Consider the following 16,436-nt stretch of genomic DNA (forward strand, 5'->3'; position numbering starts at 1 on the left):
GAGATGCACATTATTGAAATATATTCAATTCAGAAATGAGTTTCATTTGTGACATAAAAATCCTCACTCATGGCTGTTTCAAGCACTCAGATAATACCACACACTATTATATTTATGTTCACAAACATGTGGGCAAATTAAAAAAAAATAGAAATCAGCAAGCAGTCAAAACATTCATTTCCATTTGTCCTTTCTGTCAACCGTACACTAAGATATATGCCAAGCAAAGGAATGACATAGAAAAAAACCCTCAGCTTCATAAAGAAGGAAAGGTAGGCAGGCTTTATTCTCCCAGATGAAGAGAAATTCGAGCATTATGTCCAGCATAGGACACGAGTGAGGTTGTATAAAATCCTCCTCACTTGTCCCCTGCTTGCAGAGGATATGTGCAATGTGAGAGTGCAATAGTTGTGACAATGCACTCTTCTGTTCCCAGATGTGTTGAAGCTGAAGCTGTCTCACTGAGATGCAGCTGCAGTGCAGAACTTAACAGATTCAGAAGCACAGCGGTAAGAACTGCACTGCTGTCCTGTCATTGCCATAGGGGACTGCTGTATTCCAGCGATTAGAACTCAAGAGAAAGATTAAGGCAACTGAATTTTATGCACAAGGGACATCTTCCAGTAGCTCACAGTACAAGTCTTTGAGTCTCAAATCCACAGTGTGCACCTCAGAGGAAATGAAGCTCACTTACTGGCACTATCAGACTTGGTTCACATTTCAAAAAAATCACCTGAACTATCAACAAAAGGCTTTCTCTGCATGGTTTTGCTTGTATTAGAACTCAAATATTACAGCTGCAACAAGAGTATTCTATAAGTTACCTCATTGGGGAAAAGAAAAAAAAAAAAGCTCTAAATCAATTAGTAACAGTTCTTAGTTTTATATCTATTTCCTGCTTTAAATAAGTGATTCTTAAGAAATCTCATTAATTTAAGGAACATTAGGGAATAAAGCAATAGACATTGTCCCTGATGGCCATAGTGCTTAGACAAAGTAGATTTAATTCTTAGCACAATCTTTTTCTACTCCTCTTTGAACTACTCCAGGTATATAAAGACAACATAATTTAACAGATTTGGAGCAGAGACCACATTATCAAGATGGGTTACAGGGAGGGAAGAAGTACTTCAAAAAAGAACAGTTACACATATATTTAATAATTAGCTTCGATTATAATGGCCCAAACCAGTAAATTTAGAATCCTATGTCCCAGAAGCAAAGAGAAATAGTAGTTGTAAGTCTAGAATAAGGTGCTATTTACTCTTCTGAAAACATCCTATGGGTAATGTCTCTTAATGGGCATGGTCTGCATTTTCATGTCAGAAAACAACAGAAGGTCCCTGGTAAAACTCTCTCCAAAAAACCAGGAAAATTGACCCAAATCAAACTTGTACTACAGCTTCTTCACTAAGAAAATGTTAACAGTTCTCAAACAAATCTCAGAATATTCTGAGTCGAAAGAGACAAGAATCATTAAGTCCAATTTTTATGTGAATGGCCTGTACAGGGATCAAACCCACAACACTGGCATTAGCACCACACCCTAACCAATTGAGCTAATTGGTGGACTTCTGTCAAAAGCTGAATTTTGCAAATTGTCTCTTCAACTGTAGCACTGGATTCAAATAATCAACTAAAGATTCTGGAATTATGTGTAATGTAAAGTTTTGATTACCACGGCTGACCTGCTGCCTCATCTACTTCTTGTCATAGTCACTTCTATATTCCTCCTCTGATACTCTTTCCACTTTTTTTTTTTTGAAACCTGCATTAACACCATATATATTTTACAAGAAAAAAGACAGACAAGGCAAATTATTTCAGGTGTCTCAAAAAATATTTAAACTGTAATTTAACAAATATTTTACTTCAAAGCAATGTACAACATTAATGTACAAAACAGTACAAAATGTAGGTCAATAAGGAACATGGCACACCTATATCAACAATATCATCATAAAGATGAAAACCCAAAATAGGAAATCAGAAAAACCCTAATCCCCATAATAAACTTGGGGAGATGATCTTCTTATGGCATACAAAACCCACAGGTAAAAGTCACAACAGACAATCATTAACGTATGTATTTATTGAGAAGCAAACAATTTTATCCCTTACAAATTTGGGAACACTATCCCATTGAAAAAAAAAAAACAAACAACAAGAACAAAAAAAACCAAAAAAAAAAACCAACCAAACTAAAACCAACAAAAAAACCCAAACAAAACCCCCCACCCCCAAAAAAAAAAAAAAAAAAAAAAAACCAAAACAAAAAAACCCTTCATCTGTCTCAATTCTGACTCTACAATAGAGGAAATGGGCAAGTAGGAGTGACGGGAAAATGTCACAAACTGCTGCTGGAGGGAAAACATTTCTAACTTGTATTTTGACTTTAGGAAAAAAAAAAGACTGAAAAAGATGTCAAAGAGCAAGTGAAAAGCTTAGGAAGCCCAAAGTAACAGCAAGCAAACCAGATTAACACACTGTTATTTCCAACAACATGCAGCCATTCATTCTTTATTGTCTGAAGGAGAAGAAAGCTGCCCACTGAATTTCCAACAGGACTTCCTCTAGTACACTCTTTTCCCCTCTCAGTACTGACCTTCTTCACTACTCTCCTGCCCATGGAACTTAATGTGATCACAGTCCGAATTGATTTGCCTGAAAAGAACTGTGACAAAGACATTACACCACAGTTACCCGTGAAGAGTAACTAGCAAATGCACTACTATCACCACTAGCAGAAGTTTTCACTCCCAACTCCAGTATTGGGAAGTCCAAAGAGCAGAAAAACATATAAAATATTCCAATGTTTAAACAAAGCAAAACATTTCTTTGTTCAAGACTATGAAGCAGGGATTTATTAGATTAGAAAAAATATCTGATAACACAACAACAAATTCTGTTCCTTCTGGAGAATTCTTTCTACCTATTAAGTGGCAGTATGTCCTATATCTTTTACACTTATCTGTATCTGCTGAAAGCTAAAAATAATGGTGCCTTTAGGAATTGTGCCCTACCGAGTTTGTGAAAGATGACGTGAGGCATTTCTGTTCTACACATTTTATTTTTACACTGCTTAAAACTGCTGTTATTCCTGAGCCTGATTTATGGGTACCCTGGGGTACTCCTAACCCCTTTTGATGTTATTTCTACTGGAAACAGTTGACAAAAGCAGATCTTCCCTTGAGTATTGCACAGTTTTAGTATTTGTTTCAACTTCCAGCCATTTTCTCAACCTATTAAAGCTTCTTCAAAGACATAGAATAGCAACCCATCACCTTGAATGCTACAGAAAAAAAAATGCATAAATGCTGCCAATTCACACTAACTCTACTGTAGATAAGCTGAATACATTGGAAGGCATTACACTACATGGAATACTGCCTATGGATTTAGCATAGCCCTACAAGGGTGTTTGGCTTTCAACTATTTCACTCCAGTGGTCAGACTCGCATGAAAATATTTATATAAAATATAAATCTAAGGCAAACTAAGTGTATCTAATGTAAACTTAAGAATAAAAACTGGCAATAGACTATCATTGCTTCCACTTTGTATTTTTTCTATGTAGCAGAGTCCACTACTGCTTTATATAAGATTTTTATAAGCTTTGTTAACCTTGCTAAAACCATACAAATGCTGTGCCAAGAATCTTGGAACTTAATTACTCTGCCTGTGGTGGACTAACTGTCAATGATCAATCGATGGAAACACCTAGAGATATGGTTTATGTTGTTGCAAACAAAAATACTTAAGAGAATTGCAGATAGTACCTCGTTGTCATCTTTTCCTGTTGGTTGTCTTGTTGCTGGTTTGGGTTATTTACCAGAAAAAAAGGAAGAAAAATCTATTTTGAAGAACAGACACAAATTTCTTATTTTACTATAGTGAAGCTAATACAAAGTACTAGCTAATGTACCGAATACAGTTAATCCTCTTTTTCACATGAATGCTACAGAAGGATGAAGGTAGGTTTTACAGAATACTCTAAACTGCAGAGTGCCCTAAATGCTACCTTTCAACTTCATAAGCGTATTAGCAAGTAATTTCCAGTACAATCACTTAAATATTTAACTGAAGTAAAAAGATTATGGCTGTTTATGCAATTTCTTGGAATCACATACAAATATTACAAGACTGTTAGGTTGGAGAATGCAAAAAAAAATTAAAAAACCAAAAAAAACCTGAGTGGAGATTTTTTAAGTAGCTCAAGATTTTACAATGACCTTTTCATAACTGATAAATGTTTTCATTGTATGATCTTGCTCTTTCCAATAGTCAAAACTTACATTTGACCCTCCTTAAAATTGGTAAAAGACAAAATCAGAAACTAAACCAATTTCTTGCACAGCTTTAATTGGAAAATTGTGCCATCCACCCAAAGATACACGTGAAATTCTATTTCAACAACTTGCAGGATTTGCCATAAAAAAATAAAATAGTAAAATAGTATCCTGGGTTTTGGTATCACCTACAAATGTCTAGTATTACACAAAAGAGCATGGGAGGCTTTCATAGCTCTAAAAAAAAAATCTAAATTCTGAAATTTAATCAGAATTTCATGTATGGATACATTCTCAAAAATTTAGAGTTATCATAGAAATGTGTATCAGTATTTTGACATGATGTGACAGAACAAATTTTTTACATTTTGCTTCGTTTAATGTTACCCAGAAAGGGGATTTTAGATGAGTTTTTTTCCTTATGTTTTCTTGGAATTTTTTTCCTTATGTTTTCTAGGAGTTTTTTTTTTTTTGGTTTTGGGTTTTTGGGTTTTTTTTGTTTTGGTTTCTTTTGGATGCTTATTGTGTTTCTTTGTTTAATTGTAAACTTAACAAAAACATAGTAAATTCTCAGGAACAGACAACTTTTCCTGCAGTCCAGAAATATTTAGAGCTCTTGAGAACCCTGTGGAGACAGGTCCCAGAGATAGGTACTGTTTATCCCAAAAAGCTCAGCTATTCAGCAAGTTTTACCCCTGGTTTGTACCTCATGTAGTTCAGGGAGCTCTTCTGAAACTTCCTGGGCCCCACATAAGAAATATGGGGACATGAATAACCCTTTCCCAGTCCATCTTACTGCTTGGATAAAAAGCATACTTTCACTGCAGACCTACAACGGTTGCGTTGCAGCTCCACAACCAACCCCAGCTGGCTCTGATGAAGCACCAAGTGACACAGCCCTGTGCAGGACATCTGCCAGGCATTTCCATCTGGCTTGGGATTGGGGATCAGCCTTTGGTCCTCTTCTATTTAGCAGTACAGACATGCACTAGGTCTCCTGCACTTCAGTAAGCCAAACCATTCTCTTGCCAGGGAATTTTTAGAAGGGACAGGATAACCAGCCACTTTTGAGTACCCGAGTCTGCACCCTTGCTGCAAAATGCTGACGTGCCAATTTGACAAGACTGATATTTGGTCTTTGCTTAACCAGTTCTGTAAATACACCACAAAGGATGCTTCCAAAACCAGCTCTTTCCAGAAGACACACACCATATGAATCAGTACAGAGTTCAAGTTCCTTTCCCATTTCTCCCTTCTGACCAACAACTACCATTTCACAATTCTCTTTACACTTTCATATAAAATATCTCCTAATTAGTAGATAAGTGTGTTTCAGGTAATTCTTCACTACAATGGTAGCTGTCTTTTTCGGGCAATTGGTTTTTAATTCATGCATTTTCAAGTAATGGATATTCTTGAATGCATGTGCTCAAATACCACACGCAAAGATGGATTACAGTATTTCAAACTACCATAAACACAAACATGAGAACAGATGCATTTCACTTTGATTTATAGAACAAACACCAAGAAGTTAATTCCTTCAGGAGCAGCCTGTCCCACTCAAAAATCCAGCTCTTTCCCAGGTTCTTGAATACATATTAGCAGAAAGTATCTACACACTTATGCCACTATCTTGAGCTCTTGAGGTTTTAGTTAGAACTAAAGCAGTCAGATTTCCACCTGCAACATGACTAAGGTGCAAAAATATGAACTGCAATTTTACCAGCTAAACAAATAACACACCTGAAAATATGACCCATTTTTCACCATGCTACCAGGGAAAAAACCACACAGCCTTTAAAAAGGAAAATGAGCAAAGAAAAAGAGGCTCTTTGGAAGTGATAAGTACTCTGAAGCACTGAGACTGTACATCTCTGACAATTTTTGTTGTACTTACCTAATATCTGTGCATGTTATACATGTGATACAGCGGCTGTTTGTTGTAACGAGGTTCAAAGCCACAGATGTTTCACTGTCAGTGGTTGGGTGTGCTCCACATTTAAAGTAAAACTCCTGAAATATTGAAGGAGAGATAAAGAGAAGATTACACACCTGCTGCTCAGGTCCTTCCTTTATCTTTGGCTAACTGACATTTGAGAGAACAGACAAATCACCACTGCCAACAGCAAAGGAGGACAGTCATTAGGAAAGGTTTACAAGGCATCCCTTGCAAAAATACCAGTCTAGGTGTGGATTCTGTTTAGCACCTTTCTTAGCAAAGAAGATATCAGCATGACACATTCCATGATCTTCTGGATTTATTAAAAAAAATCATTTGATCTAGACTTTCTCTAATCAAAGGCAAAAAACCAATTTCAATATGGATTAATATTGCCACTATCTTTTCTTGTTACAGATATTACCATTTTCTGAACTCTATAACATATAATTTTGGCTCTAAAATAGTGAAGCCTGGCCTTGATGGGACAGGATGAAGGAAAAAACAATTACAGCTACTGTCAACTTTTTTAGAGTGAACAAGTCACATCCAGGCCTCAGCATCAGGAGCAATCGAAAAGCCATGAAAAGGATGTGCTAGGTGTTTGCTAGTGTCACTCCCAGCTCCTACCTAGACAATGGGGACACAAATTGCAGCACCCACTAATACATGAGCAAAAGAGAACATGTGGGTGAATGAGAATGAGAAAAATATCAGTTTTTTAAAATACAAAATCCCCTTTGTGATGTTGGAAATCTTTAAGATAAAATTTTACCATCTTAATAAAGTTCTACCTCTCTTGTAGCCCATATGACATTTGCAAGTCTACAGTGTTTGAATCAAGTTGCTTTAGCCTCTTAGACTGCATTCATTAGCATAATATTTTTCAAACAAATGTGGGTTTTGTTCTCTTTTCCACTGCACCCCAGGGAAGGCCATATGAAGCACACTATTCTTTGATAACATTTTGTTACAAGAAATTATTCTAAGCGTCCAAATCACTTTAAGCACCCGTAAATAAAAGCAGTCTGAAGACACATGCTTTACAATAGGAGCTGCAGATTCAAATTTGTAATTTCTTTGTTGCTATGAGACCTTCTTTCCAGTAACAAATTGTAGAGGTTTGTAATGAAAACAAGGTATAAATAAATGTAAATTGGAACTTAAGAGTATAAAAATATTGGAAGAAAGGATAAGAATGCATAAAAGAATGACAATTGTTGTCAACATCAAGATACTAACATCACAGTTTATTCTCAAGAAACCTGGTCTTGGTGAAAAAACACTAAGAAAACAAGGAAAAAACCCCAAACAAACTGCAGCAAGGGAAGAAAAAAAAAAGGCAGGGAAAAAATCAGCAGCAATTGCTAATGAATTTCAAAGGTGGGAGAGGAGGAAAGAAAAAAAATTACAGCTACTGTCAACTTTTTTAGAGTGAAAACATCACATCTAGGCCTCAGCATCAGGAACAATCCAAAAGCCATGAAAAATACATGCTAGGTGTTTGCTAGTGTAACTCCCAATTCCTACCTAGACAATGGGGACACCAATTGCAGCACCCACTAATACATGAGTAAAAGAGAATGTGTGGGTGAATGAAATTTAAAAAAATCAGTTTTTTTAAATAAAAAATCCCCTTTCCCTCTGTACAACTTTGCATGATTTCCTGCGATACTGTACTAAAAGCAATCCAGACTCACTCTTACTTTCTCATTGCCTACAGCCTTACAAAATTGAGTTCTTTTTGTGCAAAACAGCTGTCACTTACTGTCTGGTTTTTTTTCTCAGTGGTGATGAAAATTTAGCTATATTGTGCATTTCTAAATGAGACAAATATAGTACTATGCAATACCATGCCTTTCTAAGGTGGACTCTGGTAACTGGGCTATGAGAAGTACTAATGTACCTTCCTCCCAGGTTAGTCATTCCTGTTTGTCACAGAAGTGCTGATATATGCAACAGATTCACCAACATATTCATATCCCACAGTAAGTGAAGGGCACAATGTCTGATGTATGTCTTAGTAGCAGTTTAAGAGAACCATATGGCAAGAGCACAGTTTAAAGGTAACTCTATTCTTTAAGTAATTGCTCACAATTATTGAAATAAGTCACCATTACATTTTTCTACACAGCTGAACTATCTTTTTGTCCTGTTTCATAAGGAAGGAAGTAGTTCCAGGCAAGAAAATATGCTTAAAGTCATTCTTAGACAAGACTTCCAACTTCCCAAGTTTTTGTTTTTTTCAAGACACAGATATACACACAACTTTTAAATATCAGCTTAATTTGAAGCATTTCAGCTTGAAATGAGTCAATGGAAGTACACATTCATCTGGAATAGATGATAACCTTAACCAATCTGTAACTTCAATTTATTTTCAACCTTTAGAAATGTATCCATTGATCTTTGCATTATTTGCTAATAGGTTTTGGAGCTTATGTTTCTTTGCCCTTTAATTTGAATTTATTTTGTTTGAATTAAATGTTAAGAAGGATTAATTTCAGTGCAGAAGATATATATTTCTTTGCTTCAGTACATCTTCTGAATACAACTATAAAAATATTGACAAATCACAATTCCAGAACAGGTAAACAGGTAAAATTTTTGTGATAAAAGTACTTACCCAAGATAATCAAAACTTGTTTAGATCACAAACAAAAAGAGTAATAAAGGTATTAAACTCTGAACCAATTGAAGTAGATTTAGGTGTCTTTTTGTCCCTAATGAGCATCTGTTTGGTGATTCTAATTGCTTTGATAATACCTCATGATGGTTCTTGTCATGAAAGTTACTTAATGAAGAAGGTAAATAAAGTTATGCAATTCTTATTCCAGGGAAAGACAAATGGAAAGGGAAAAATAGTCAAGAGTCTTGTGCTACAGTCCCAAAATACTTCTGCTATATCATTAGGAAAATTACTTCTCAATATTTCTATTTATCAGCCCAAACATTGCTTTAAGAAAACCCCTCTAACTAAATCTATGATGTGCTTCAGTGTTGCTGAATTAAGAACATTATGGAACATGAAAACACTGTTTAATACAACAAAAGAAAATCTTGACAGTTTCCAAAGCTATCCATTGAAAGACTCCCTGCTTGACTAAACTGCAATTAAAGAAATAGTAAATCTTAATATTAAATACAAAAAGAACAGAGGGCTCATTAAAAATATAGGGAAAAAATCCCACAAGATTATGTGTCAAGTATTTTTTCAGAAGTAATCCTGAAGATTAAAGAATAAAAGAGTTATTCACAACAGATATGTTGAGACTAGCAGTATATCCTTAGAAAATCAAACACTATCAACCGACAAAGCGCAGTTCTACACGATCAATGCAATAGTCTGTCTCTGGAGATCTGAGGCCTCAAAGCTGTGCTGGGAGTTCAGAAGAACAGGGAAAGTTTGAGGCCAAATATGCAGTATGCCCTGAGTGCCTGACAGTTCTGCAGTAGTGTGGACTTCATTTCCAGATTTTTTAAAAATATTTTTCTCTGCAGTAATACACATTCCATCTGTTTAAAAGCTTTTAAAAGTCACGAAAGCAATTAAGCTTCCAGCTGCATGTGAAAGTTTATGTTGCTTGGTTTTGCACATTGCATGAATACACAATTCACAAGTATTTATTTGTTCAATCTACCAGATTTTCCAGAGACATACACACTTTTTTTTATGCCAAGGCATATACCTATGAAGTTTTCACTACAGATAACCCACCAGCACAAACTGCTTTTTAATTGCTTCCAGCAATGAAATTACCGAAAGCAAAATATAAGATGGAGAAGTGTAGCCACTTTTCACTCTTGATCTTTGCATTTCACCAGGCATGTAAATGTAGCTATTCTTTTATTTAGTCTTTCACCCAGTGTTTGGAAGCCTAAGGAGGGAAATTTGCCAGATTTTTTAATCCAAATCATTTCTGTTCCAATGTTAATCTCTGAACAGGTGTAGAGACCCAAGAGCCAGCCAATTTAAGACTAACATTGTAAATTAGCCTCAAACTCTAAAATTCATACAAGCAGTAGTTACTTCTTAAGGTTGATATCAAAATGTCTCTAACTTATGCTATATGACCCAGTATTTTCATAATGTCAACTTTATAATTTAAAAAACCCCAAACCTTACAGAATAACACAGAAGGAATGAGCAAAAATTCATGCAGTCTACACCAGTATCTGACTACTTCTAATATTTTAAATATTTTAAAATAGAAGAAATCACATTATTCCTTCTTTCTGCACATGTGGTTTTGGTACAAAAAACTTTCTGACAATTTTAAGTATTGCTGTTCAGCAATGAGTAAGGATGCCAAGGAATTACTGCAAAAGCAGAGACAAAATTTAGTGCTTTTCTTAGTTCTAAAAGTGAGCAGTTTTATGGTCACCTTCTACTGCAGTGAATACCTTTAGATCATTTTCTCGCCTAAAGGCATAGGTCCCATGAAATAGTGAACATTCTATTTAACACAATAAATGTCTTCCTTTTGGCAGCGTATCTGATAGATTGTTATTCAGAGAAGGGAGCAGGCATCACTCTTACATACTCTGTCATATTCTTCACTCCCGTTATCACTTTTGTATCACACAACATCATAAAAAGTGCACAAGGGAAGAAAAGGTTCAAAGATACATGGTCAATGTTAGCTCCTTTTTATGAAACTCAAGAAGAAAATGCTCAAGTTTTTCAAAACCCTCCAAATCTTCTTTGATATTTTACTAAAAATACCTCTCTGTAAACTCTGTCTTTTCAAACAAACCAGGGGTTTACATACCCCTAACTGCTGACGATAACTGAACTGTCTTCTATATGGTCAAGTAATCAATACAAGTAAGATCAAAGTCATACACAAACCATCAGGGGAAGGCAGTCTGAAAAAGGCCTAGAAGAAACTTTACCCTTTTGATATATGTTCTCAAGTCCAGTTTACTCCACTGTCAGAAAAAACCCACTAGTCTTGACTAGGTATCACCAAGATAGGCTGCACCTTGGCTGGTGTACAACATATACATATAAAACCACACCTTCCTTACCTTGCTTCTCATTCTGTGTAAGTTGGATAAAATAAGGAAACTCAGGGAGATTTCTTATTTCAAGTTCTTAATAAGCTACAAAAGAACATAAGAGCCTTATGGTAGTTTTCTTCTCAGTTGTCCACACATGCTTATTTAGAATTGATAGGCAAAGTCTGTCAAATAGCTATAAAACATATCCATATTTATGGAAATGTTTTATAGCCATTAAAGGTGTGGTTTTCATTTTTTTAAATTTTTCAGTAAACTTGAATCCCATTTCAACTATATCATCATAATTATCCCCATGAAAGAGAGAAAACTTCAATGCTATTGTGGCACACCCCTGTGATAATGATTCATTTGCTTTTGAAACTGAAAAATTTAGTAGATATTCAGTATATCTAGGGACAGACTGAAGGAGACTCACTTCAGAACAGCTGTGGAATTAAATATTTCTTCTGGGATGTTCTGGGAAAGACTGAGCTTAACTCTGCCCAGAGATATTTTCAGGTTCCCACATCTCAGAATAACTACAGTAGTTTTCCAAGCCATGGAAATACCTCTGTGACAATAAGATCTAAAACATCACTGTTCACATATGGAACTGGCACTGCTTTTAATGTTACATAAGTAAAAAACATCAGAACTACACTGGCTAACTACTATGAGGAAGGTTGTAGAGCCAAAGAGCAATTCTGCAAGACTTAAGTCCTAAATGACTTTGTGATAGACTCATGAATGCATTACATACACAAGACTGCTCTGCTTTCTCCCATGAGCAAACAGTATTTTGACTGTCTCTGCTCACTGGAAGGTATCTTGCTCAGAATAGTGGCAGCTCTCCCATGCACCTCATCAAATACTACCAAGAACCTCAGATCAGGTACTGAGCATGGCAAGCATCACCTGGTACCATTTAATTGGTGACTGCTACTCTGCATGGCTTGGCTTTGCTAAGCAAGCAGTGAGACCTAAACAGTTGTTAGGATCAAAGGGAAAAGTTATTACCCAAATATCAAATATTTGCAATAGAGATGGTTTTATGGTAAAAAACTACATAAATAAAACAAAAGCTATAGCTACCTGCATTTTAAACAAGCTATAGCTACCTGCATTCCTATAGCTACCTGCATTTTAAACAAGCAAATTCTTCTGTCTCCTCTATGGTTGGAATTCATCTGAAACTGTTATAATACTTGTAGATGAGAAGTTAACCTTAGGCTCTGCTCCTGTCATCAGTGCTATTTTCTTTCAAGATAGTCTCCTTTTAAGAATATTTTTCTCCTACTTGCTATTCCAATTAAAATCAAACCTTTTCTCTTGGATATCCTGTGATTCTTAAACACGATGCTTGATCATGATATCATTGATATAAACATTATTCCCAAGGGCAGATGACTTCCCTGAACTGAAAAATGCAGCTTCCCCTGGGCACAGATAAGTGTATCCCCTCCTAGGCAAACAAGGGATAGATACAGCTCTCATGCCTCAGTGGTTAAGGACAAATAAACAGTTAACTCATTGTAAAGGGAAAAGATTTATGCATAGTATTAAATCAGCATTTAAACTCAATCAGGTAGATCCATAAGTCTGTTTCCATGTTAAAAGAAATACATGAATTGATCACTACAAGCAGTATAGTAATGCATGTGATTAGTTGCTAATGTTCTATTAAGATTTAGCAGAAAAGTATTCAAGGTTATTAAGTGACAGTGGATTTGAAGTTCCTTAGCATAGATTTTAGGAATAGTTCAATGCAATTATTAAATATGTTGACCCCTTTAATCACTTATATACAAAAAAATAATACAAACCTCTAAAAAGCATAATCATTACACTCAGACAGCATTTCCTCACCATAAAAACAGTCCCCACAAACTTAATTTTTCCTGTTAGAAAGAGAAGACCCTGTGAAAAACTCAGTAACTGATCTCAGACCTAAATACTCAGAATGGAATCAGAAAAATCAGCAAGAATGAAAAGAGAAGCATGCCACCAATAACAGCATACTTTATATAGATTTCTACAGAAATTTTCCTAACCCTTCCACTTTCAAATTCACAGAATCCCTGTTGTTGAACATGCCAGAGATGGCAATTCATAGTCAAAAGTGTGGACTTCAAAAGAAATGCCTTTATGGGATGTAAGGAGAAAAACCGATATTCCAGGAGAGATCAAATGTTATATAATAAACCTTGCTAAAAAAACTGCCAGTAACTAAATGACCTCAAAGATAAGTTGAAGGAACTTCTGATACAAAGAAAGGCAGTAAAGTGCTAATATATTAAATTTGTCTGTAAGTACTATGTACTTATTTAATTTCGAAAGAAACAAAAGCAGCATAAAAATATAGAAGAATTATGAGCATTTCTCCAATATCTGCTTTCTGACTGAACCCCTTTGCCCTTTTCAAAATGCCTCTGGCTAAGAAGATCTGTTATTCATAATAAAAGCTCTTTAGGATGAGTATCTTTTGTCAACTCTTTGCTCGGGCTTGGTCTTGGTGAAAACATCAAATTTGACCTGTGTGAAGGATGGAGAATGGAGGGAGTGAACTTTTTAAATTATTATTACATTTTTGAGATGAGTAGCATTCAGGGGCAGAAGTGCTACCCTCCTGCATTTTTAAAGACTTTCTCTTCTTTTCAATTATAACACTTGCAATCTAAAGGTGTCCAAGTGACTAAAAGACATATATTTTAGAGAAAGAAGTGTCAGTATCTTTCACAATATCTCCTTTTAGTTCTTGGTTGACTTTGAGCTCATATAAGAAAAACATTAAAAATACACCGTTCCACTTCTTTGTTCCAGAACTTAACATATTCACCATGCCTTTTATTCAGATGAATATATTAAAATCAATTTGTTGCATAATAATTATTTGAACAGAAAGCCTTTGTTAGGGAAAATATTTGAGCATAGCAGGATTATGGAACAGGAAGTATACATACTATTCATGAATCTTTACAAGACCTAGAATGTCAGTTCTGACCAAGTCACTTAAAACCAAGGTTTAGAAACATAAAAATGCATCTAAAACTCATCATAAATAATTTTCACGAGACCTTTTTAGGGATAGAAAATAGTAACAAACTATTGTCATCCTACCCAAACCCCAGTTTTAGCTGCATTCTTAAAAAAAAAAAAAAACAAGAGCAAAAAACAAGCTAAAACCAAATCTGTTTATGTATTTATTACCCTTGCCAAAGAAAAAGATTTCCATCTGTCATTTTCCACAATTCATTGGAAGAGCAGGGGTATTGTTCAATTTTTTTTAACAGGAGAGTTATAGTACCATTCAGTTTTATTCAGACATTTGATGTGATAGGAACCAAGATTATTGATGATTGAAAAAAAGCTTGCCTTTCTATTTTCCACACTAAAACCCTGTCAAGTTATTGATTTGTTTTAAAATCTAAAGACAGGAGAAATATATTTAAGACCTAAAATAACTGGCATGATAGGCTATTAACTGTACAAGTTTTTCATGACACCTGGTCTCTCTGAATAGAACATGAAACTATAGTTTTCTAGGTATTTTCTGTATAAGGAAAGCAATAAGAAATGTAGCATCTATCATGCAATTTTCTTTTCTTGTCTACTAGAAACAACACAGTGGAAAAAATAGAACACAAGTGCCGTGGGAATCCCTTAGCTGCTGCTGCCTACACAATACTACTTCAACCACACCAGAAAATACTCTGTGGGAAAATGACTTTTCACATTTTTATCAGCAACAATTCTTATTTGCTTTGCTCATCTAAAGGCAACCTCACAACAAACATGCTTTGTTTCTCTGCAAGTGGAGACTCGAGCTCAGACAATTCTGTCCCTAATTCTGCTGTCTTTCCTTCAAGTAGCAGTATTTCCATGACACAAATGAAGAACAACACAGTTCTTCTATCACCCATTTTCTCAAAGTATAGACAAAGAAGTGAAGGCTGTAGGGCATTGTGTCCTTGTAATTGATCTTTGCCTGGAATGTCACCTTGTAGTGGAATCAAAGGTCCTATAGACAGCCAATCCCAAAAAATGCCTAACTAATAGGTCACAGCTACTGCAGTGCCTGAGGCATGTAAAAATACAGTGAGATAGTTTAAGTAAATAACTTTTCAATCAGAACAGCCATGCTTTCATATAACATAATATGGAAGATTTACACATTTCTTTCTCTGAAAGAATGCAAACTCTTCCCCTCCCTTCTCCTAACTTTTTTCGTCCATACATCTATCCAAGGCAATCTCTGATCAACATTAACTTTTGGGATGAACCAAGAGATGATGAAATTACCTAGCCCAGACTCCAGAGCCCAACCCAAACGGGGCTGAATTTGTTCACCAGCATGTATGAAACAGATTCTTTTGGAAAAACTCCTTTGAATTACTTGAGCCACAGAAAAAGTCTCAGTTTCAGAGTAGCTTCTTACATGCTATAACTATCATAGCCTGAACACTAGTGCTGATTCCTAGCACTAAAACTTTCCCATCAGCCTCTTTTAAAGTAGAACCCAACTGTCTAAATTTGTCATCAAGTGTTTCCTGTAGAGAATAAACCCTTTACTTTGAGCTTAATTTCCTCTGGCAATCAGATTTGAATTTTTATGTGAACAAAAACCATGAAAAGGGCTCAAGGAGGAAGAAACTAAGAATACTACATGAGAGCAGATCCTCAGGCTGTGCTTCTTATGGCACAAAAAGTTGCTTTCAATTACAGGTTTGAGTGATTTGTTTATCTTCCAACCATGTAAGCAAGCACTTAGGGTAAAGACAGTGATCAAAGCTTCAAAATAACTACAGAAAAAAATCTAAAAGGTACAAGAAACAGGACTCCTATACCTGAGCTATAAATTTTGCACATGTGACATTTGATTGTAAAGTCTCTCAAAGAAGCTCCAGAAGCCCACAGAGTTAATAAATCATAATGCCTAAGTAATCCACATAATTTCTTTAATTAACTATTACTTTTTCTTGAGTACTCCATACGACAGGAGTAAATCCATAGTCTAGTCTGTTCATACAGATGTTTTCTCTGCAACATATACAATAGATTCCCATCCATGTGATCATGTCACAACTGAAAAATTGAGGTTTTATCCATGCCTTGATATCAAAGGAACTGGATAGGTTCAAAGCTTCAAAAAAGAAAAAGGTATTTTTAACCCACTAGGCATTTAAAAATTACTGTTATTTTTG

The 16,436-nt window shown here is 35.4% G+C and overlaps 1 protein-coding gene across 1 annotated transcript in view; it reads right to left on the reverse strand.

Annotated features, from left to right (window-relative positions):
- Positions 1 to 16,436, reverse strand: part of PRKN (parkin RBR E3 ubiquitin protein ligase) — a 674,960-nt gene that overhangs the window by 339,439 nt on the left and 319,085 nt on the right. Inside the window, exon 6 of the mRNA XM_030945351.1 lies at positions 6,190 to 6,305. Within this exon, the coding sequence (XP_030801211.1) occupies positions 6,190 to 6,305 (116 nt within the window). The remainder of the gene's footprint in view (positions 1 to 6,189; positions 6,306 to 16,436) is intronic.

The sequence above is a fragment of the Camarhynchus parvulus genome, chromosome 3, assembly GCF_901933205.1.
Source record: "Camarhynchus parvulus chromosome 3, STF_HiC, whole genome shotgun sequence".
Lineage (NCBI taxonomy): Eukaryota > Metazoa > Chordata > Aves > Passeriformes > Thraupidae > Camarhynchus > Camarhynchus parvulus.